At 49.6% G+C, this 23,186-nt stretch overlaps 1 protein-coding gene across 1 annotated transcript; it reads left to right on the forward strand.

Moving 5' to 3' along the window:
- The first annotated feature begins 22 nt into the window (after positions 1-22).
- Nt5c1a (5'-nucleotidase, cytosolic IA) lies at positions 23-22,803 on the forward strand. The gene is made up of 7 exons (XM_015485222.2): positions 23-160; positions 401-911; positions 8,906-9,073; positions 9,546-9,675; positions 11,342-11,464; positions 13,432-13,616; positions 15,166-22,803. Exons 2-7 carry the CDS (start codon positions 789-791, stop codon positions 15,529-15,531), a joined length of 1,095 nt encoding a protein of 364 aa, XP_015340708.1. The 5' UTR covers positions 23-160; positions 401-788; the 3' UTR covers positions 15,532-22,803.
- The last annotated feature ends 383 nt before the right edge of the window (positions 22,804-23,186 follow it).

Consider the following 23,186-nt stretch of genomic DNA (forward strand, 5'->3'; position numbering starts at 1 on the left):
CGGCAGGTGGGACCTGGGAACGCACGCCCTCTGCTGGCCAACAAGGAGCCAGCGAGAATCTGGTCTCAGAGTCCCAGTTTCTTCGATCTGGGTTTCCCGCTAGGCCAGGGCGCAGAAGAGGCAGCATCGCACGCACAGCGTCTCGACCGCCTCCGCCATGGTATAGAAGGGCTGCTGGCTGGATCTCCCACTTGCCCCCCCGCTGAGGAGCAGGTCCCTGTTGGTAGTTGGAGTTGTCCATCCACCTCCTCCTCAGTCCGCAGGATGGGGGAAGGGGACTGCTCAGGGTCCTAGGGTTCCAGCATTCTGGCATCCGAAGGGTTCAGAGGGACGGTTAGCTTTGGAAAGGAAGGTGGAGAGTCACTTTCCATTTTCTCTTTTGGTGATCACCACACTCTAGGTGAGAAAAGTTGTCAGATCTCCCCTCTCTCCATGCCCTTGAATATCATCCTGACAATCCGGAATCCGCAGCAGCCTACAAGCTTGCAAAGCTGGAACCGCATCCCTCAGTTTGCTTCAGGCGCGGGTCCGTCGGGAAAGGAGAGTTCAGCTGTACCCCGCACCTATAGCAGCAGCAGCACGTCGGCGACAGAGAGGGCGAGCCTAACCTCCCGGGTCCCCCACCCGCGGCGGGCGGGCGGGCGGGGCGGCGGCTCACGCGGACACCCTGGCCGCTGCTGCCCGCCCTCTTCTCACGCCCCGCCGCGCCTTCCCTCCCGCAGCCCGGCCCCGCGAGCTCCGCGTCTCCGCAGCCGCCTGCTCCAGCCCGGCAGGGTCAGAGCTGGAGCATGGAACCCGGAGAGTCCCGGGAGGCCCGGGGACCTGGACCCGGGGCAGAGACCGCCGCGGCCCCGCGCTGGGAGGAGGCCAAGACTTTCTATGACAACCTNCCCTGGGAAGGGACCCGTAGTGCTCCTCTGGGAGGGAACGCAGCTCCTCTGCTCCAGAAAGCGCCCAGCAGTTGGCTCAGGCTCGGGTTTATTTTGGGAGCTCTGTTCTGGTGGTTGTGTGTTGTTGTTGTTTCTTTCTTTCTTCTCTCCCCCACCCCTCGGCTCAGTTTCCACGCCAGGGTCCCCCTCCCCCCAAGTGTTATCACTGCTCAGATTGGGCTGCGACCCCAGATTACTTCCTTCCCCACTATCCGGGGTGCTTGGGTGGACTTGTTGGCAAAGCTGGTCAACCCGGCCTGAAGTAGCGTCCCAGGCTCCGGTAACTCGAAACTGGAAACCCGGCTCCTCTCTGTGTGCTCCCCTCTCCACTATCTGGGCACCGGCTCGGGACCCAAACCTCTGCGTTCGGGCCATAGCTTGGGGCCCTGCTCTCGGTGTCGGGATGCTGCCCTCCCTGCGTCCTAAAAGGAGCTTCTTGCTCCAGGCACTGGGGATCTGCTCTGTGCGCTCAGGCCTTTGTGCCCCTCATTCTAGGGTCCCAACGCTGGGTTCTGTACCCCAGTAGCAAGCTCTGCTCCCCCTTTGAAATGGATATTAACATCCCAAAGTTGAGTCCAACCTTTGAGACCTCACACAGAGGAAAGAGCTCCTCTTCCCCTGTGGAATAAATCATAAAGCCCTGGTCTGCCTTTAGCCTTGCTCAGTCCATCTTCCCAGATCTCAGAGCTTGGGGAAGGGACTGAGGATAAAGGCTGGCCTGGATGTATTCAAAGGACCTTAAAGCTTCCTTTCAAAGAGCCTTCTCTAGGAAGCTCACCCCAACAGTCATTCTTTGGACATCTCTAGGCCTTGGTCATCCATGGCATTGAGATATTGATTAAACTGTGCCCCAGTCAAAGGAGATCACAGTGCACTGTTGGAGGCTCTGGAGATGGTGGGTGCTCAAAAAAAGATCCCACATGGTGCAGTGGGAGCATAGAGGAGGGAGTGACTGCCCACCAGGAAAGGCTTTGTGGAGTTGGTGTTTCAGCTGATCTTAAAACCTGAGTAGATGGAGTTTCCCAGGCAGAGAGGGAAAAGATGGAGATGTCTTTGAAATCAAGGACTGTGTTTCAGAATCAGGACTCAGTAGGAAAATGTGGGGTTATTCAGAGAAGAGTAACAGAGATGCTGTTGGGTGGAGGAACTTGGGGCTTGTGGACAGGGCCTTAGTGAGATGAGGTTTTCAAACTAGGTTCTGTGGAGACCCATGTTTCAGGGGGCCTGCAGACAATTGAATACAATTTTCTTTCTTCTTTAAACTATGTTTTAAACTATTAAAAATATGTGATAAAGCCCAACTCACTCAAATGTGTTCATTGGAGATTTCAGCACTATGGGGACCAGAGACATATTAACTTGTGCTACAGGTTTATTATTATTACATTTTTAGCAAACCTCAGAATAAAGCTTTTCCTCAGTTCTATTTAATAGAAAAGCATCTTGAGATTGTAAGCCCCATTATTTAACAAAATTAAAACCATTCCCACTTGCAACCACTTATCTGTATGAATCAGGGCTTTCTCAACCCTGCTCCAAAACAAAAACAGAAACAAATTGGCTGGATTCTAAAGCTTAAGTCTGCCCTGGCGTCCCCACCCCTGGTTTTATGTTTGTTCTCATCAAAACAACTGTGTTGTTTTTGTTGGTTGACTTTATAATAAATACATTCATAAATATATATTATATGTTTGAATTTGTAAAATAAGCTCATACCTATTATTTATGGCAATATGATTTTCATATTGAGGTTCTGCCTAAGAGTTCATTTGAATAAAAGATCAACCTACATTAAAAAAAAAACAACAAAACATGGAGACCATAATGGACCTATTATAGGATTTTTCAGCAGGGGATTAAATTGATCCCTTATTTTTTGCCTGATCCCATTTTCATTCTAGATGATCACTCTAGGTCTGTTTGCTGGATGGATTGGAAAGGGCAGATTTGGCAGAAGGCAAAACAGACAGAAGGCAAAGCTAGATTGATGTTGTGGTCTGGGGGCTGGAGAGGAGATGGATGTTGGAGATTGGAGTGGCTTCAGTGTTCCAAATCCTATTCCTCCCCAAGCACCAAGAACCAGGGAGCTCAGGCCCAGAGGTCAGTCATGACCCCTCCAGCCTCCCTCATGGATCTCTGGGAGGCAAGGAACCTGGAGGCTTCCCAGCTCCTATTCCTTCCTGTAGTAGCCCCTCTTCCCACAGGCTATTTTGGGGGCTTTAGGCCTCCTGGGCCCCATCAGGGCCTGGCCTGGACTTATTCTTATTCCCAGGAGCCTGAGGGAAATATTTAACTGAGTGAAGGCACATAGGAGGCCCTCACCTTATGGGGTCAGAGGACTTCCTCAATCCAGAGCTCTTCTGTTCCTTTCTCCCAGCCACCCTTCTCTCTCTAAGTCCTTCCAGAAATAATAGCATTTTGGCTATGTTCCTATCTTGGGTGCACTAGGCAGAATCATGTTGATTTATATGGAAGCTTCTCAGGCAGGCTGGAGTGGGAGTGGTAGCTGAGCTGCCCTCTATTAATCTTCCTTCCCCACCCCCTAATTCAGAGCAATGCCTCAGCCCCAGCAGAAGGCAGGGAGCTGGCAGGACTCTGGCTTCCTAGAGCCAGAGCTTCCAGGCTGAACCACTGAATTGTTTTGACCCATTTCCCAGTCTGAGATGTGGGCTGCTTTCTGATTTTGGTGCACCTGACAACACGTGACCAGGTGTTAGAGATTTGGCCAGGCTCAGGAGGGTCTCTAAGCACCCTCTCACCTGTTCTTCCTGTCAGCTTGGAGTCTTGACTGCCATTCATCTATTCCAGCTGGAGCCGCATTTCCTACAGCAGCACATGCCCTGGAGGCCCTTCGACCCCACTTTACTTGGTGTTGCGTTGAGAGTAGTCTGGGGGTGGAGAGCAGAGTCCTTGTCTTGGGAATTCCATTTGAGAGGGAAAAGATGCCCTGTCCTGAGACTCTACCTCTCACCATTTCTCCCAATCTGGAAAGGGAGGCTAGGGAAGGTATATCCAGGGAAGTCACTAAAGTAACAGAGGTTGGGGACTTCTGGGAGCCATTGAGGAGAGCCATATCAAGGGAACTGCTGTGTGGACAGAGGCCAGGATAGAAGTCGAAAATTGGGATCTCATCTTGGCTCTGCCTTGACTTTGCTGTGTGGTGTAGAACAAAACTGCCCCTCACTAGCCTACTTCCCTATCTGGAAAAGAGGGAAATAGAGACTCCTCGGGCCAAGGCAGCCAGGATGATTTTTCTTGCAATGGTCAGGAGTGGGAAGAGATGGGGTCTGGGTAGCTTGGCCAGAGGAGACTTAGGACTTGGCAGTCTGGCAGAGACTGTGGGACAGAAAGTGGGGACTGAGACCTTGGCTGGCTGCCTGGGCTGGAATGACAGGCTTGGGAATCTGCCTGAAGGGACTGGGGAGCAGCTGGCTCTCTGTCCTTCAAGGGAGCATGGGTCTGTCCCTGGGGTAGTAAGCCCAGAGGATAGGGTAGGCTAAGCCCTGTCTCAAAAGCATATAGAATTCCTAGATTCATGAAGAGTGAATGTCCCCACCTCTGACCCTACCCTTACCATCTATGGCCATCACCCTATCACCCCTTTCCTTTAGGGCTTTTGACTTTAGCTTCTTCCTTGAAGGATCACCAGTGTTGATGGGGCTAGAGGGGTGCCCAGCCCAAGAAAACACAGACATACAGTGTTCAGCAACTGGGAAAGACATTTGGGTTGATCCTAGGAGGAGGACCTGTTCCACCACTCCTTACACTGACCCTACTTGCCACATACACCATCTTGGTTGGGGTTAAAAGCTAATGCTTTGCAAACTGAGGTCAGTCAATCACATGACCTTGGGGAATTCTTTGGCTCTCCATTCCTGTTTTTAGGTTCTAAAGCTGCACTAGCCACTAACTATATGTAGATATATAAGTTCATTAAAATTAAATGAAATTAAAAACCCAGGTCTTTGGTCTCACTAGCTACACTTCAAATTGCTCCATAGCCACATGGACAGCACAGATTATGGAACATTTGCATTATCACAGGAAATTCCACTGGACAGTGTTCTAATGAATGGCATGAATCCCTGCCTTGAAGAAGAATCATAAATAAGATCTATGGTGGCAGGGATCTCCTGTATTGTTTTCAGCTATGTCCCCAGCATAGTGCCTGTCACATGGTGATCATTCAGTAATATCAACTGATTGGAGCCCAGGTTTGACCCCAGAAAGAAGCAGTGGGTTGGGGTCCATAGTTCACAGGGCTACCAGGAACAGGCCAGAATTTGAGGTCCACTCACAAGTCTTGACTTCAATCTGAGCCCCTGTCTCCTTATCTATAAAGTAGGAATCATGATTTAGGACTTCCCAGGTCACAGAGATGTGGAAGGACTCTCTGGGTGTCCATGAATCCCTTGGGCACCCACATTCTGATCCTTGCCAGGGACTAAAAAGAGTCCAGCTGCTGTCTGTGGTGTCAAACTCCTCTCCCCTTTCCACCAGAAGTGGGTGTCTTAGACCATTTGGGCTGTTATAACAAATAGTGCCATAAACTCAGTGATTTTTACTGTAAACAACATAAATTTATTTATTTATGGAAGCTGAAGTCCAAGATCAAGACACCAGCAGACTGGTATCTGATGAGGGTCCACTTTCTGATTCAAAGATGGAAACTTCTAGCTGTGTCCTCACATGGTGGAACAGGCAAGGCAAGCTCTCTGGTGTCTCTTGTAGGACTACTAATCCCATCATGACCTGATCACCTCCCAAGTCCTCACCTCTTACTACCATCACCTTCCCTACCACACCGTGAGCTCTGAGAATAGGAGCCATGTCTCTACCCAAGCTCAGGTGCCCGGCATAAAAAACTGGTCAATGTCCACCAGTTTTATACCAACTAACAAAATATTTTCTGGGCACCTGCTATATTTGAAGCAATCTGAACAGATGAGGGCACTGCATTGGAATTTCTGTTTCATGTTAATTTTTTCATTTTTGTTTTGTACCGGGGATTAAACTCAGGGTCACTCAGCTACTGAGCCACATCCCAAGCCCTTTTTTTGTATTTTATTTAGAGACAGGGTCTCACTGAGTTGCTTAATGCCTCAATTTTGCTGAGGCTGGTTTTGAACTCAAGATCCTCCTGCATCAGCCTCCCCAGCCACTGGGATTATACGCATGTGCCCCCGTGCCTGGCTCCATGTGAAGTTTTTTATTGCACACACTTTCTTATTGAAATATGTTAAAAGTGTATTAATGCTGGGCCCAGTGGTGCACACCTGTAATCCCAGTGACTCTGAGGCTGAGGTAGGAGGATTGCAAGTTTGTGGCCAGCCTCAGCAACTTAGTGAGACCCTTGTGTCAAAATTTAAAAAACTTTTAAAAGGGGAGTGTTGTAGGAAGGGCCTTGTCTGGTATGTCTTTTATAAGAATAACTAATCCCATCATGACCTGATCACTTTCCAAAGGCCTCACCTCTTACTACCAATACTTTGAAGATTGGGTGACAGCAATAAGTGGCAGAGCACCCCTGGGTTCAATCCAATGAATGTGACATAACTTTTCTATGTTCATATGTGAATATACTACCAGTGAAACTCCACATCATGTACAACCACAAGAATGGGATCCTAACTAGAATAAGTTATAGTCCATGTGTATATAATATGTCAAAATAAACTCTACTACCATGTATATCTAAAAAGAAAAAATAATTTTTTAAAAAAATTAAAAACATATATACATGTATATGTGTGAAATGTTTTTGAAATATGTTAGAATTCCAGAGGTATTAAAGGTTTGCTGAGCACCTTTCTGTGCCAGGCACAGAGATATAGTAATGAAACCAGACATGGTGGCACACATCTATAATCCCAGCGACTCAGGAGGCTGAGGCAGGAGTATCACAAGTTCAAGGCCAGCCTCAGTAACTTAACAAGACTCTCTCTCTCTCTCTCTCTCTCTCTCTCTCTCTCTCTCTCGTGCTGGGGATTGAACCCAGGGCCTTGTGCATGCAAGACAAGCACTCTACCAACTAAGCTATACCCCCAGTCCAGGACCCTGTCTCAAAATAAAAAAATAAAAAACTTCTGGGGGCTTCGCTTGCTGGTAAAGTGTCCCTGGGTTTAATCCCCCGTACTATTACTGGTACCAATAATAACAATAACAGATGAGATACTCATGTTCCTGCTTCCTTCCTAAATTCACCTAGAAAAACGTTAAATAAGTGATTATAATTTAATGTTAATTGTACTAAGAAGGAAACCCACAGGAGAGGTATCAAATGGAGACTGTGGTGAGGGTAGTCTTCCTAGAGGTGACAGTCTAATTTGGGACCTGTAGGTTGAGTAGAAGTTAGCTGGACAGAGAGTATGAGAAACAGCATATCCGTAAAGGGAACAGCAAAGGCTCAGAGGAAGAAGGGGAGGGTGTGTCAGATATGAGAAAGGTCACATTGAACAAGGCTGGGAAAGCAGAAGCTGAGAGTGGGGAAAGAGAAAGGGGTCTGTTGTGAAGGACTTCCAACTCCATACCAAAGGCTGCCAATTCCACTCTGAAAAGAGTGGTCACCACTGAAGAGGTGGGCTGTGCTCCCATCTGCACTTTAGGAAAATTCCCCGACAGCAGCATGAGTGAGAAACTGTAGAGGGTGAGAGGTGTTGATGGGCTGGTGTCTGGTAGAGAAGACAGAAAGAAGTGGCTGGACCTTGGTCGTATTGACTGCTTGGGGTGATTGGCTGATGGAGAATGGAGCCAGGGAAGAAGAAGGAGTGAAGCCGCTTCAGGGTTCTGCTTCTGTGGACAGTGGTGTGTGGGAGACCAACCTAGCACGTGACTGAGTTAACTCCCCTGCTGGGCGATGTGGCCTCAGGCACCCAAGCCGCTAGACTGCCTTGCTCTTCTAGGGTTCGAGTGACCTGTGTCTTCCTGCCCAGGCTGTGTCTTCCTACAGCCCCATGGGTGGAGCTATGCTCACCTGTTCCTTTGTAATCTTACCCCTTGCCCTGTTTAGGATAGAATGTTCCATGGAAGTGCCTTGTGTGTGTGTCCCCTTCTCTTACTGTGCCTTTGAGTGTGGCCTACCCAGGTGTCAGTCAACCTGCTGACAGTGGACATCATGAAGATAGACTCAGCCCCCTGAAACCTGATCCCTTGTCTTATTTGAATAGCTTCTCCTCAATAAAAGGGGTCAGCGCTTGCTCTCTCTCTCTCTCTCTCTCTCTCTCTCTCTTCCTGTGGACCTTTAAGGTCAGAGGAGCTGTCACTGTGACCCAAAGAAAAAGGTATTTGTGTCTCTTGTGTGGTTATTTTAATGCAGCCCAGTTAGCCCAGTTTACCTGGAGTGATCCCTGAGCCATTTAGTCGCTAAAACGGAAACCCGGCAGCAGTGCTGTCTACTCTTCTGGTGGAGCTCTGGAGTGGATGGTGGTGCTGAGCCTGGAGGTGAGGGAAAGGAGGAGGGATCAAGTTGGGGGTGGAGGAAGTGGTGGGAATTCAGCCTCAGGCATGATGAGTTGAAGCTGGGGCAGTTGGATATTTGAATCTGGAACTCAGGAGACAGATCTGGGCTGGAGATAAATTTTCTTATGTAATTGCTATGTTCCTGGCCATCAATTTCTTCCTTAGGGCATGTAGCTCTCATTTCCTAATGGAAACCACCTGGATCTCAAGCATCAGTCATACTTGGGCCACATACATCATATTCATTTTTCTGTTGTATTCAGATGTCCCAACCAAATTGCGAACTCCCTGAGGGCATGTCCCTCCTTCAGATTGCACTCTAGGTGGCAAGCCATCCTCTGCCTCTGGGTTCTCTGTAAACAGGGTCCTAACCTGTCTGCCTCTTCCCAGACTGAGTCTCTTTAGGGAAAAGCCTGGGCCTGGGTCTTTTCCACGTCTTCAGTAGCTGAGGGGTTTGCATAGGAACACCTGCCCCGGAGCAAGTCTGAGTGACAGCCCTTACTCCTGCACCTCTACAGCCCAGGCCTCAGAATGCTGTCACCATTGCTGTGTCCTCCCGAGCCTTGTTCCGCATGGACGAGGAGCAGCGGATCTACACGGAGCAGGGCGTGGAGGAGTACGTGCGCTACCAGCTGGAGCACGAGAATGAGCCCTTCAGTCCTGGGCCAGCCTTCCCCTTCGTGAAGGTGAGGGGCAGGTCCTGCAGCTGCCCACAGAGTGCCTTTGTGGGGACTAGAAAAAAACACTCCCATGATTGTCTGAGCAAGGAAAAGGAGTCCCCTCTGTACAGATGCAACCCCACGGGGGCACAGGCTTGGCTAGGGAACAGAGCCATTGTGGGAAGAAGAGGCCACCCCTCTTCAGGACTGATGTAGCCCTGTGCCAGGTAACCAGTTTGGTGAGTGACCCTCACTCATCTCTTTTGTGAGGTGCTCCTGAAGAGCAAACACCCTGCACACCGGTGAAGAACACCATTAGGAGATTGTCCCTATGCATTGTTCTCATCCCAGGTCTGCCTCCGACCTCCCCTGCCCTCCTCTCCCCTCCCCTGTTCTTTCCTCCCCTCTCCTCTCCTCCCCTCCTCTCATTAGATCCCTGGCCACCAGCTCCAGGTATCCATCATAAGAATCTGAGCAACAGGGTGCCCTCTCCTTCCAGGCTCTGGAGGCTGTAAACAAGCGGCTTCGGGAGCTGTACCCCGACAGTGAGGATGTCTTTGACATCGTGCTCATGACCAACAACCATGCTCAAGTGGGAGTCCGCCTCATCAACAGTATCAACCACTACGGTAAGCAGGAGGCCCTACCGCACCCCGGGGATGGGCCACACCAATGCAGCATCAGTTGGTACCCACTGGACCCCTAAGTTCAGTGCTATGCTGGTGAACTGGCTGTTTACAAAAATAAAAGAAAAAAACCCTGATTTGAAGTGTTGCCAGTTTTCAGGTGTCAATATTCCTGCAATGGCTGATTTCAAGCCACCCATGGTTGAATAAAATTCAACCAAATGGCTCACATAATTCGTTTGACCATAGGCTCTCCCAAGCCGACACAAGTCAGCTCCACACACAGTGCACAGGCCCCACTCCCTGTGTGACAGCAGCACTTTCTGCCCCCATGCCTCTTTACCTGCAATGAGGCTAAAAGGCCACACAAAGCTGCTGGGAGAATCACGGGCAGTTGCTAGAGTAAAAGTGCTCTGTGTCTCAGTCCACACTTTTGATTAAAAATACTTGCCGAGTACACCTGTCATCCCAGTGGCACAGGAGGCTGAGGGAGGAGGATCGTGAGTTCAAAGCCAGCCTCAGCAACTTTCTGAGGCCCTAAGCAACTCAGCAAGACCTGTCTCTAAATAAAATATAAAAAAGGGCTGGGGATGTGGCTCAGAGATTAATTGCCCCGAGCTCAATTCCACGTACCCACACCTCAAAAAAGATACTAGACCCTCCAGAGCTGGCTTCAGATGAAGAAAATAATTTATTAGGTTCCAGGGTGTCTCAGAACCTTGGGGCAGGAAGTAAAATTGGGCCCACAGAGGCCTGAAGCCAAGTACTGGAAAGCCCTTACTTACGCTTTTCTAGTAAGTTCACATTCTCTCTCTCTCTCTCTCTCTCTCTCTCTCTCTCTCCCTCTCCCTGGCAGCCCCCAAACTGGATTTCTCTGCTTTCTGAATATAAAACAAGGAAAAGCAGAGAAATCCAGTTTGGGGAGAGAGAGAGAGACAGATTTCTAAGACCTTGTTTTAAGGAAACAAGCTAATCCAGTTGGCTTTATTTAATTTACTTTAATAATTCTTTATTTGGGGTGCTAGGGATTGAATCCAGGGCTTTGTGTGTAAAAGCATGGGCTCTACCACTGAGCTATGCCCCCAGCCACCAGTTGGCATGTTTTAAATATTAATTTCAAATTTATGGGAGCAGAAGTGATACTAAAAATATTTAATCGCCTGTGTGATAGATGCTGAGCAGTCCACACGCGCCAAGTAGATAGTGCTGGAGCTGGCCCTGAAAGACCTCTGTGGTGCTGGGCATTTCACCTTTCTGTGGACTGTGGACTGTGAGCTGTGAGGAGGACAGGGGTTCGGGGTAAGGGCTGAAGTAGTGATAGATCACTTAAAACAATAGCAGCCGTTGACCAGCAAATATTTTACACCCTTGGCAGCCATGGGAACTAACTGTTTGACAGCTGGGTCAGGTGTCTATAGGTCCCGCAGTCTATAGCATCCTGATTCCCTAACAAGAGGGAATTTCTGTGAGCTGGGAAGTTTCATCCCCATTTCATTGATGAAGGGTGAAGGGGCTCAGAAGGGAAATGCTGGCCTAAAGTCACAGAGAATCACTCTGCTGCCCACCACCACATGAATCCAAGATGGCACTCCTTAAGCACAGAGAATCCATTCTAAAACCTGGAGGATTGACCCTGGCCTCACCTGGGTGCTCTCTGCCTCCTCCCCAGATCTGTTCATCGAGAGGTTCTGCATGACTGGAGGGAACAGCCCCATCTGCTACCTCAAGGCTTATCACACCAACCTCTACTTGTCAGCTGATGCAGAAAAAGTGCGAGAAGCCATTGATGAGGGTAAGTCAGAATGAGGAGGGAAAATATAGGAAGTCTAGCAAAGTGGTCTAAGAGGTGGGAGGCCTGGGTCCTAAAACTATACAGGTGCTGGGAGTTGCTATGGTAACTAGAGAGGGGCCTGGGCCTAAACTCCTGTGATCTGTTTATAAAGTCTGAAAACAAGGCCCCACCTATTCGACTTTCCCACCTCCTGCTCTACTGTGTTAAAGATGGATTTATTCATCAGCATTACCCAACCTTCTGTTTCCATGGAAACCCTCCTTACAGCCCAGAAAGCTACTTCCTTCTAAGATTCCTCCAGGTCAGTGAGAGTTCTGTTTCCTGTATGATCATGGGCAGTTCCTACCCTTTTTTGAGCCATTGGGACGGGGGATCCATATCCGGTCCAGCCAGAGTGATGGGCTCAGGAAATGGCCAGCATCTCCAGCAGCTGGGCTGGCCAGAGCTAAAGTGAGGCCAGGAAATCCAGGGGCAAGTTCCAACAAAGGGGAGTTCCCTCTATGAGCCCTTTTCAAGGGGAGACTATGGTGGCCAGGATAGACTCAGTCCTCCCCATTGGGTGTGTATCCAACTCACACAGGCCACAGAGGAAGAAGGACTGCCTGGCTGCCTGAGAAGACTCCCCAGGCTGAACACTAGTGGCAGGATCCATATCCACTTTTCTCTTCCTCTTTCTTGCTTTCTCCTGCCTGTAAGCCTGGCCACTCTCCTGACGCCTCCCTCTCCTGAGCTGTTGGGAGCTCCACAAGGCTTCTTTAATCAGGACCCAGGAGCCATTTCCCTAGGCAGATGTCACACTCCCTGGTTGAGGCCTGAGTGCTGACATGTAGGCATGCTTCTGTGAGCCTGTAACCTGACCTCAGGCTAGGGAGCAGGAGAGTGGTCTGGAGGGAGGTCAGATGGTTCTGGGTCACCTTGGCTTTGGCATTAGCAGAGCTGAAAAGGTGCCTAGCCTGATGCCCAGGGGCTGCCCTGCTATTGGCATCCTCAGGCTAGGGAGGTTGCTGTGAGGCCTGTACTGTTCACTCCTCCTAAAGCTCTGCTGAGCCCTGCCTCTATGATCCTGGATTCCAAACATCAGGACAGAAGTGGCCTTCAGAGAGATGAAGACAAGCTGCCAGGTTTCCAGCCTCTTAGCACTGGTGCTCTGGTGTCCAGGGCAGCTCTAGCCTTTAGCCTGGGTTCCCACAGAGAAGTCCCAGTTATGGAGACTTCACACAGTCAAAGGCAGCTTGTGCTACCACCCCCTAGGGCCACCTGTATTGTTTCATGGAACCATGAATGGCCAACCTGCCCTGAGTAGGGCATACCTGGGAACCATTGTGGTTATAGACATGGTGCCCACACTCATCCCACCCCTAATGCAGCCTGGAATCTCAATCCCAGACAGAGCCATAAGGACCTTAATTTTATCTTGGCCCAGAGAAGGTGAGTAACTTATAATCAACAGCGAGGGAGTGACCAGGGCTAGCCAGAGTAAAGGGCTCCTTTCCAGACCCTCCGTAGATCCATATCAGGGGTCTGTGAGGAGCCCTGAGCAGGAGAGCAGGGCCTGGTGGACTCTTCTTCCCAGGACCAGCTCTTTGGCTGATCCCTAGCATGATTTTTCTTGGTATTAAAATTCCTTCATACTATTTGGTAAAGAGCTCTTGCCCTGAGCCTCCTCCTGCCTCCAGGACTGTCCCAGACCTCTCCACATAGGTGAGGGCCCTTAGCACCCAATGTTGAAGCTACAGCTTGGTCTACTCCTATGGCCAATGTCCATGACCTAACTACTGGTTTTTAGATATTTTTAACACTAGCTCTCATTAACCTTGCCCTCTGTCCTGGTGGGGGAGAGCAGGTGGGTTTAGCGTAGCCTGAGATAACCCTCTCTGGCATAGCCTGAGACAGCCCTCTCTTGCACCACCCAGGGGGTCCCTATTGCCTGCTCTGAAGACAGACAATGCTTGCCTCTCTCTGCCCAGGGATTGCAGCTGCCACCATCTTCAGCCCCAGCAGGGATGTCGTTGTGTCCCAGAGTCAACTGCGCGTGGCTTTCGATGGGGATGCTGTGCTCTTCTCAGACGAGTCAGAGCGCATTGTCAAGGCGCATGGGCTGGACAGATTCTTCGAGCATGAGAAGGCTCATGAGAACAAACCTTTGGCTCAGGTGCTCTACATCGTCCCAGAACCCCTGAGAAGAACAAGATGGCTCCCTAGAACCTGCCCTTGGTCAGAACCAAACCTGGGTTCAGCCCAGACTCTAGCCAGGTCCTCTCACCTATCCTAAATCCCTCGTCCCTCTGGCTTGGCCCCAGCCCCCTCAGTGAGCGCCCACCCCTTTACTCAGTCCCCATCATCCTCACTGAAGTCTCCATGGTCTCTCTGAGCCCCACTCTGAACCTCTTCCCCTTCCTTGCAGCTCCAATCCCTTTTCTGAGATCTCTGTCCCTTCCTGTCCTCCTTCCTTTCTGGAGCCTAATCCCCTTTCTGAGGTCCCACCCCTTCTCTGAAGTTCTCATTCTCTAAGTCCCCACATCTTGTCTGAAACTCCCACTGCTCTCCAAAAGCCTTACCTCCTCCCTCTGAATCCCCCATCCTGTCTCTGGATCCCTCAACTCCTCTCTGGTATCACCTCTGAGTAAGCTCCTGTTCCTGAAGAAACTCCTGTTCCCCTTCCTGGAGGAGGAAGAACTGGATTGGCACCCCACAGGGGCAGGCCCACTGGAGCAGGGACATCTGGCTGGGGCATGGGGTGGGGCGCTGGGACAGACTGTATGCTTGGGCCACTTCCTGCTATGCCTCGGTGAGTGGGATCAGGGACTTCAGTCACACTCAGATTGCTCAGTGGGCCTCTGAGAATGGAACATGTCTTAATACTTGTTGAAAATTTCTTGGGGTTGGAGCTGTGGGGTTCTCCAGTCTTCCTGGGAGCTCCAGTTTGAATTTTCCCCAAAAATCAGTTTCTCAGAGCAAGACAATTTTCCCACTAAGTGGTCAATAGAGGCCCAAGGACTACTGCTTGCTCTGGGTCATCCAGCAAGGCAGAAGTCTCTAAGCCTAGAAGCCCAACTTATTCCCAGCTACTTTAGAAATAAGCAGTCTTCATCATCTTCCAGTTCTTAATTCATATATCCTCATTAACTCATGTCTCATCACACTGTATAGAATTGAAGAATTGGGACTTTTCATTGGGTTAAGCTTCATTGCTCTGGGCACTGTAGAGAAATAAATCCTTTCCCTGCCCTCAGAGCGCTTGAGTCTGACACTCTGAGCCACCTGTGTGCCCAGGGGCAGGTTCATATTCACCAGATACACATTGGCCCCTGTGTCCCAGATGTTGACAGCTGGAGGGTGTCCATGCCATAGTTACTAATTTTAATATCTTCCCTTCTGGTGGGCACAGAAGGCCATGCTTACAGAGCTGCCAGACAGACACCTGCTGATGGGGGCCTGGATAGATATGCACACTAACAATTGCCCTGGTCCAGTTATTCTGGCACAGCCCCAATCTCAGTAAGACAGACTCCAGACTGAGGTACCTACAACCCCACTGATGCACGCAGGAACCCCAGCAGCCACAGCAAAACTACCCGAGAGATCTAGGGATCCTGAAAAGTTTTCTCATACCAAACAAGGAGGATACTAGTGCCTCAGGGAGAGGAGGGGAGCACTTGTTGGGGAGGCTGAGCTCACAGTGTTCCCTTACTTTTTCATAGGGCCCCTTAAAGGGCTTCCTGGAGGCACTGGGTAGGCTGCAGAAGAAGTTCTACTCCAAGGGCCTGCGGCTAGAATGCCCAATTCGCACCTACTTGGTGACAGCACGCAGCGCAGCCAGTTCTGGGGCTCGAGCTCTCAAGACCCTGCGCAGCTGGGGCCTGGAGACGGATGAGGCCTTGTTCCTAGCTGGAGCACCCAAGGGCCCCCTCCTGGAGAAGATTCGCCCACATATCTTCTTTGATGATCAGATGTTCCACGTGGCTGGGGCTCAGGAGATGGGCACCGTGGCTGCCCATGTGCCTTACGGCGTGGCACAGACACCCCGGCGGGCTGCACCTGCAAAGCAGGCCCCATCTGCACAGTAGCTGAGCCACTTCACTTCAGGCTCCCTGTCTTAGTTCAACACCTTGTCTGGTGGCCCCTTCTAGTTCCTCGCCATTCTGTCCTTCCGCACGTCTGCCCTCATCCCTTTGGGTGAGGTACCTGTAGGAAATCGCACAGACTGGGTCAACGAACTGACTGACCATGCCCCCTTTTGGGCAAACACTGTGCCATGATCCTAGCTAGGACAGTAGGATCATGCAGAGTAGCTTGGTTTCAGGGAGAAGTTGATGGGACTGAGCAGGGGAGGATCAGCAAAGCCAGGATGCTTCAGAAGGGCCTTGGGATAAAAACCAGCCCAGTGCAGTGCCAAGAACTGCTGTGGAGAAGGTGGACTTGGCATCTGAGCTCTGCCCTGGCATTAACTGCATGACTTCTTCCCCTTCATGGTCCTCAGTTCCCACATCTTTTAGGTGGTTTCTAAATTCTCCTTTAGCCAGAGAAGTTTTTTTTGTTTGTTTGTTTGTTTGTTTTTTAATGAAATTGCCTTTTGAAGAAAGCATTCTGTGCCAGGGCTGCTGGGATGCAGCCTAGAATATACAAATCACACAAAGGGACACTTTTTCTAGGCCAATTATAAAATGATACCTCTTTCTGTGGCCAGACCCAGGCTGAGGCTGGGCTACACAGCTTTGTTAACAAGATATAGGCTGGATTTCAGCCCCCAAGTACCCTTCAGCCCAGAGGCCTTTGTTAAAGGACACAATGTTCCATAGCAGCCCTGTATATATCTTTCCATGTTTGGAAATCAATGGACAACGTGACCCATCTGCTTCCTAGAATTCTCTAAGTTGGACCATCAGGGGTCAGCTGCCAAGGTGGAAGTTTTTCAGAAAGGAGTTGGGAGGAAATTGAACCTGCACGCAAGTTCTCCTTCAGCCAGCAGGGGGCACTACAGGCTCTTCCTGGGGGGGGAGCTTTGGTAGCTGCTGCTGCCGGGTTTTCTCTGCTTCAGATTTTAGCCAAGATTTAGTTGTTGTGTCTGCCAACCCCCTCTTATTGGCCCTTGGTCCTGTTGTGCTGTTAAGCAGCTCTGCCAATGGGGAAAGAGGTGGAATATCTGTGGCCCCAAACACAGGGGGAGAAACTGCAGCGTCTGAAGTGAGCAGTTGTCCATGCTGACCCAGAGGGTAAGGCACTGCCTGGGTGAAGTAGGAAGTGTCAGTAGGTCTGATCTGAGACCCAAAAGTGCCAAGGCAGTAATGACTTAGGAAGGAGCTGGATGTGCACCAGGCAAAATTCTCCCACTGTGGATAGTGAGCCGAAGGCAGTCAGAGCTGCTTGGAAGTAACGAGCTCTCTGTCACTGGGATGTTGTGTAAGGGATTCTGGAATGAGGCAACCTCCACTCTTCCAGAAGTTCCTGCAGCACCTCCTTCACCACCTCCAGAGAGCCCTGATGAATCAGTCTCTTCCTTTGCTGAGCAGCCTTGGCTTTCTGGGAGAAAGGAAAGAAGCATGAATGGCTGATGCCCATGGAAGACCAAGAAGGGGTGAGCAGACATCTGTGTGTGCACTGATTGCCCATCTCCCCAAGGATCCTAGCTATGAGTGGGCACTTTGCAAAGAAAACCAAAGGCATCATTAGAGGGGGCAAGAGCCTGGGGGTGAAGGGCAACCTGGGGAGCCCACCCAACCTTTGTCTTTCTGAGCACTCAGCCCAGGGTCTGAGTGAGCACATGTCCCAGGCAGTGTGGCACCAGGTAGCAGTTGCAGAAAGATAGTCCAGGAAGGAGGAAAAAGAAGACCGAGGTGCTTCCAGAAATGAGTACCAGTTTGGGCCAGAAAAGAAGTGCTGGCTGTGCTTGTGCTCTGAGTGTCAGAGGCCCAGAGAGGCTGTTTGCAGGGAAGAAGGGCAAGGCTGGACTGAGTGGCTGAGACAGACATTACCACAGCTGCCTTAGGGACACTGGCATCATGGCACCCAGATGGGCATGTAATGAAGGTGTTTTTGTACACAGCCATTTCCATCACATAACCAGGACTCTTTAGGCCAGCAGAGGTGGCCTTGGGGCAGAAGGTCTGGTGTGGAGCTTCCTCTAAATCAGTGCTCTTTGCCTGGCCATAGATGCTGTGCAACCTAAGAACAGTCACAGGGAAATGAAAAGGAAGAGAGAGGGAACTCGGCCTCAGGTCACCTCCATTTTGGCAGGAGGTGACAAAAAGCCTCTGGCCTACCTGCCTGCCACTGGGGTCACAGTCATGCTCTTGGAGGAGCCTCCAGGACTCACAGAGCCAGTGGCCATAAGAACCCTACAAAGCTGGACACAGTCCAGGCTCATAGAATGGCATCAGGCTGCCTCACTAAGAAGGACTTATGCATGGTGAGGGCAGCAGGTGTCATCAAATTGAGATAAACTTCATAGATTCTAAAACCCATGAAGTCCATCCCGAGGGCCCAGCGATGAACACCACAGACCCTTCAGCTCTCTGAGGAAGCAGGAAAATGTGATGCTAGAAGCAGAAAGATAAGGTACAAGAAAAGCTGTGGATTTCACTGGGGCACCATTAATAGCTATAGAGAGCCTTGGGCAATGAAGAGACACTGAAGGTCCAAACTCTATTACTGAAACCACAAATGAGCACCTCAAGCCTAGAAAAGGGCTTTCAGAAGCTGGAGTAAAAAGCTAAAAGTCCTGGGGGCAGGTTTCATCACAACCAGACAAGCCTTCTGATGGTCTCAGTACTGAAGAGGGACCCAGAGGTGAGGAGCATTGTTTATTGAATCACCAGGAAATTAAAAAGCCAGATAAGCATCAAAGCCCCAGGCCTGACTTAGGACTGCAGCACCAGGGCAGAGGTGCCACAGCTTCTGGAATGCTGGACCCTTTAGTTGAAAACACCACTTCCCCAACAGATCACTGGACCCAGGAGTGTTTGCCAACAATGGAAGTGACCCAATGGAACTGCCATTTAACAGGAAAGCGGAAGCCCTGTTATTAATCACCGAGACTGCTAAGATCATTGCAGATAGCCCCCTCCCCTACCTGAGAGGCAAATCAAGAATAGTGGGAATGTAACAGAATATGTCAGGAACAAAAGAAAAGAAACCAGCAAGAAGTTCAAATCCAAGATGAATTCAGCATTATAATGATATTCAGCTGGTGTACACCCATACAGCCAAACTGATGATCAAAATATTGAAATACCTCCATACCAGGTGGTAAACAGTCCTGCCCTGAGTCCCCTGAGTATCCCTTGGTGACCTCAATTATTCTGGGCCCTACAGTGTGAATGCTCCATCTTCCCACGGTTCAGCCTTGAAGAGGCTGTGCTAGCACCATGGCCAGAGTCCATTCTGTTTCACGGTGTCCTGGCCTTGCTGGTTTAGGGAGCTAAAGCAACTAGCCCAAAGCCACCCAGATAGTGAGTGGCAGCACTGGGACTCCCAGATGTGTCTGTATGTTGCTAGAACCAGGCTCCCCGCTATTTTCCATACCATTCTACACGTAGTGATGGCAAGAGAAGTCCCACTCTGAGATCTTCACCAGAGAAGCTCTCTAGACAGCCAGTGAACATGTTGATTTCCTGCATGTGGAACTGCTGGAATACATCTGACTGGGCAGATTGTGGTTATAGATTCATAAATAGCTGAAAATCAATTTAAATCAGAGCCAAAGATTTGCAGATCCCTGGGGCACTTTCAAACAATCCCAAATTTGGTGGAACCTTGTTTGAAGACCCCTGGTTTGAGCAAATGAAGAATTTGATAAATGAGGGGCTCTTGTACCAAACATGACCTACCCCCTATTTTTGTCAAATTTCTAGATTTTTTTGTTGTGTGCATGTGTTATTGAATTTTGGGTTTTTGTTTGTTTTGGTACTTGGGATTGAACCTAGGGATGCTTTACCATATCCCTTTTTATGTTTTATTTTGAGACAGGGACTCACTAGGCTGCTTAGGTCCTGGCTAAATAGCCCAGCTTGACATTGACCTTGCAATCTTCCCGCCTGAGGCTCCTGAGTTACTGGAATTACAGGTGTGTGCCACCACACCTGCTATTTTTTAATGCAGCATGTGCTCTAGTTTACACATGTCTCTGACTGCTTTTGTACTCCAGCAGCAGAGTTGAATGGTTACAACAGAAACTATGAAGCAAAAAATATTTTTTTCTGGCCCTTTACAGAAAAAAAGTTTGCTGACCCCTGGGCTAAGACAACATCCACGGCCACACCTCAGTGGGATGAACTAGGTCACATGCCCCGAAGCACATGAGGACAGAGGTTGGCTCCACTGCCAAGGGGGATGGGCTCTGTGCCCCTCTGATCCTTGCCTGCACTGCAAATCCATTTGAGGATTTAAGATTCCAAGTTTTTATTATTCTCAAGTGACCCAAGCTGATGTGGGAGGGGCAGGGAGCAGGACCCTTGACTAGGGATGATCTCTGCTGGTTGTTCAGCATCTGCTCAGAATGGCTTTGTGTTTTCGCCTCTTTGTGGTCCTCATGGGGTCTTTTGGGCAGTGATGAGTGCTGGTAGAGGGATGGGGGATAAATGTAAGCTTTGGATAAAGTGAAGTGCCCACTGTTGACTTGAGTGCCTCATATCAATGAGTCATCCATGTGCATGCTCTGAAAACAAGGACAAATTCTTCATGAAGAGGGTTCCAAGAGGGCTTTGGCTGGCTCAGAAGTTATTTATCACATGAAAGATCAAAGTCCAGTAAAAGCTGGAATGACAGTTTTCTTGTGCTGTGAGGGTGTGAGCAACAAACTTCCCTTCACCAACAAGCTGTGGACCGGAAGCTTCCAAGATCCATCATAGAAATAGCAGTGTGGAAGTTGTCCCATCTACAGCCACGGTTGTTGTCACCATTCCATCATGAGAGTTCTCTCTTCTAAGCCTAGACTTGGCCTCAGAATCCTTCTCAACCCAGCATTCCAGGCAGTCTCTACCAGTGGGTTGGAGGTGAAAGATGAAACCTAGTTTGTCCTATCAATGTGGCTATTGCTTTCCAAGAGTCCTGGATGTCCACACTTTGATACTGTGCTGCAACTCTGAGGACACCAGGCTCTCACCTGATTCCAGTGAAACACAGTGAGAAGGAGGATAATGGCATCCCATGGTTGGCAGCTTATCTGGAAGGGGCCCTGAGAAGCAGTGTCTGGGTTTTGTCCTGGGTCTCTAAGCAAAGTGCAAAAACCCATCTTGCCAGTAGGTGGCACTGCATGCCCGCACTCAGCTGCCAGCTGTAGTGATTTTATTCACTGGTTTACTTTCATCTTCTTTCATTCTACTTAATACTATGCTGGACTTTCCCTATCAAGTAGCCCTTGCCAGCCATAAAGGACTTCAGGTGCTCTGAAAATGTTTTCTAAGCATACCTGAGTGACGAGCTGATTGTTCTTGCCGATAACACTGTGATTGTGTGGATGCACACAATGTGTGCAACCAGATAAAAACTGTGCATGTGTGTATATTTATGTGGGTATGTGTAGTGGCTCAGGTAGCTCTTCTGATGATGCTGTGTGTGTGTGTGTGTGTGTGTGTGCATGTTTTCACTCCTCACTAGGAGTGTACAAACTGTTATCTCCATTAATTGAGGATCCTCAGTTTGTGGGGGCCAGCCTTGCTTCTTGGAACTGGTTCTGGCTGTTCCCATCATCTCATGGACATTGCATGTGTGTAGCATGGGGGCCACTGAGGTCAGTCCCCTTAGCCTTCTTCTGCAACTTCTAGCCTCTGGCCAAAGCCTTGGCTTTTAACCCTGTCTCCCACCCCTACGCTCTGTAGACTTAGCAAGGAAGGGATAAGAATCTGGGCTAGGACAATGCTTTTGACTCTACCTGCCTAACTCCACTTGTTTCTTCCCTCCTCCTAATAGTGCCACAGCCAACATGTGCAGTTGGGCAGATTGTGTATTGCAAAGCTCTAGAGGAGCCCATTCACACGTGACATGGGTGAAGCCCAAAGCTGCAAAATCTGCCGAGTGTGCACAGATACCCTGGCCATGTCATGGCTGTGTCTAGGATAGTTGCTTTCCTCCCTGAACCCTGGCCCAGCCCAACCTAGGCTAGCATTCCTTTCTCTGCTTGGATGTTCTAGTCTGAACTTCTAGCCAAAAGTGACTTACCCTTGACCTTGATTGGGAAGTATCTCTCTGATGAGCCAAGTCCCAGAGGAGTATGAAAGTGAAATATGGCTGGGAACTTTTAGTTACTCATCTTTGCCAAGTAAAAGGCCCCATAAGGTGAATCAAAACTGCAGATGGAGGTCATTAACTTCTGTCCTCCTGGCTTATGGGTGGCTACTCCTTCATGGGAAGTCTGCCACTGAATTAGGGTAAAGGCTCAAGGCTGGACATGTAGCTGCCACCACATAGAAAATCACTGAGATCACCACAGACCAGTTGCACAGGCACAGGTCACAAACCCTGATGCCTACAGGGGCTGAGCAGCAAATAGAAATGAGTAAAGGGGATTAGCAGAGCCATTAGGGAGATGGAAAACACTGACCAGGGCCCGACAGATGGCTGCCATGTGGGAATGCAGGCTGATATTGCTGGATATTCCACCCAGTTTTTCCCAAGAACCTAGAAGTCTGGACTTTGGGATGTTGGCAACTATTTCAAATTCAGAAAACACCAGGCAGGCCAAAAAAAGCATGTCTTATAGGCTAAATCTGGCCCTTGAATCTCCAGTTTACACTGCTACCTGGGCCCAGGGAATTGGGATTTTTAGAACCAAGTAACTGAGAGTAGGAGGTCATTAAACTCAGGCTCATAGTTTGAGGACGACAAGAGTTCAATCCCTGTGTGTTTTAAATTTAATAGTCCCATTTCCTTAATCTCTGGTTTCTACTTAAAAGCATCTCAGTATCCCCAGATTAAAACAAGATTAAGAGTGAAGCCATCACACACAGTAGGGCTGTGTCTACCTGGCAGAAGCCCTTTGCTGCACACCATTTGCTGCCCAGCTTCTCACTCGCCTGCTCCCCCTGAGTTGCTGTTTATGAGAAACCTCCCAAGTGCCTCCTTTAGAGGTCAGAGCATGTGCCTCTTCATCTCCATGAGTCCCCTCACCTGGGGTTAGGCCTTGCACACCCTTCCCAGCTTTCCTCCCTCACCTGCTCTTAGCACGCCCCATGGTTCCAGCTAGGTCTGGCTTTTTGCATCATTCACCGGGTCACATGATCAAGGGCTATACGCTTGTCCCCGTGGACCCCTCTCCCTCCTCGTGCTTGTCAATGCCTTCATTTACAACGAGGGCTTCTGCTTCTTAAAAGCCATTCAAATAAACAGAAAAGGTTTTGAATAAATTTATATTGTCTCATTTTTTCTCCCAAAACTGTATTCACAAACTGGTGTATGGCCCCTGAGAAATGTTAATGGGGGTATAGGTAGTGAGCAGGACTGGGACCAATTTCATCCCTTGGTATGGGGGTCTCTCTGTAGGTTCTCCCCTCTCATGAAGACCGCCCTGAGGGGAGAATCTGCAATGGATGGCAGTCCTGAGCCTCTCAGAAAGCAAGCTTTCCCCAGTAGGGCTCCTGACATGGACTCAGTGTTCCCATCTGGAACTACAAAAGGTGGACATGGCGTAGGAGGGAGAAGAGAAGATGAGAAAGGATTAAGATGGAGGAGAAAGGGGTAACCCCAATTCCAAACTTATCGTCACATGATCTTTTTCCCTGTATCTCAG

This window comes from Marmota marmota, unplaced genomic scaffold (genome assembly GCF_001458135.2).
Source record: "Marmota marmota marmota unplaced genomic scaffold, marMar, whole genome shotgun sequence".
Lineage (NCBI taxonomy): Eukaryota > Metazoa > Chordata > Mammalia > Rodentia > Sciuridae > Marmota > Marmota marmota.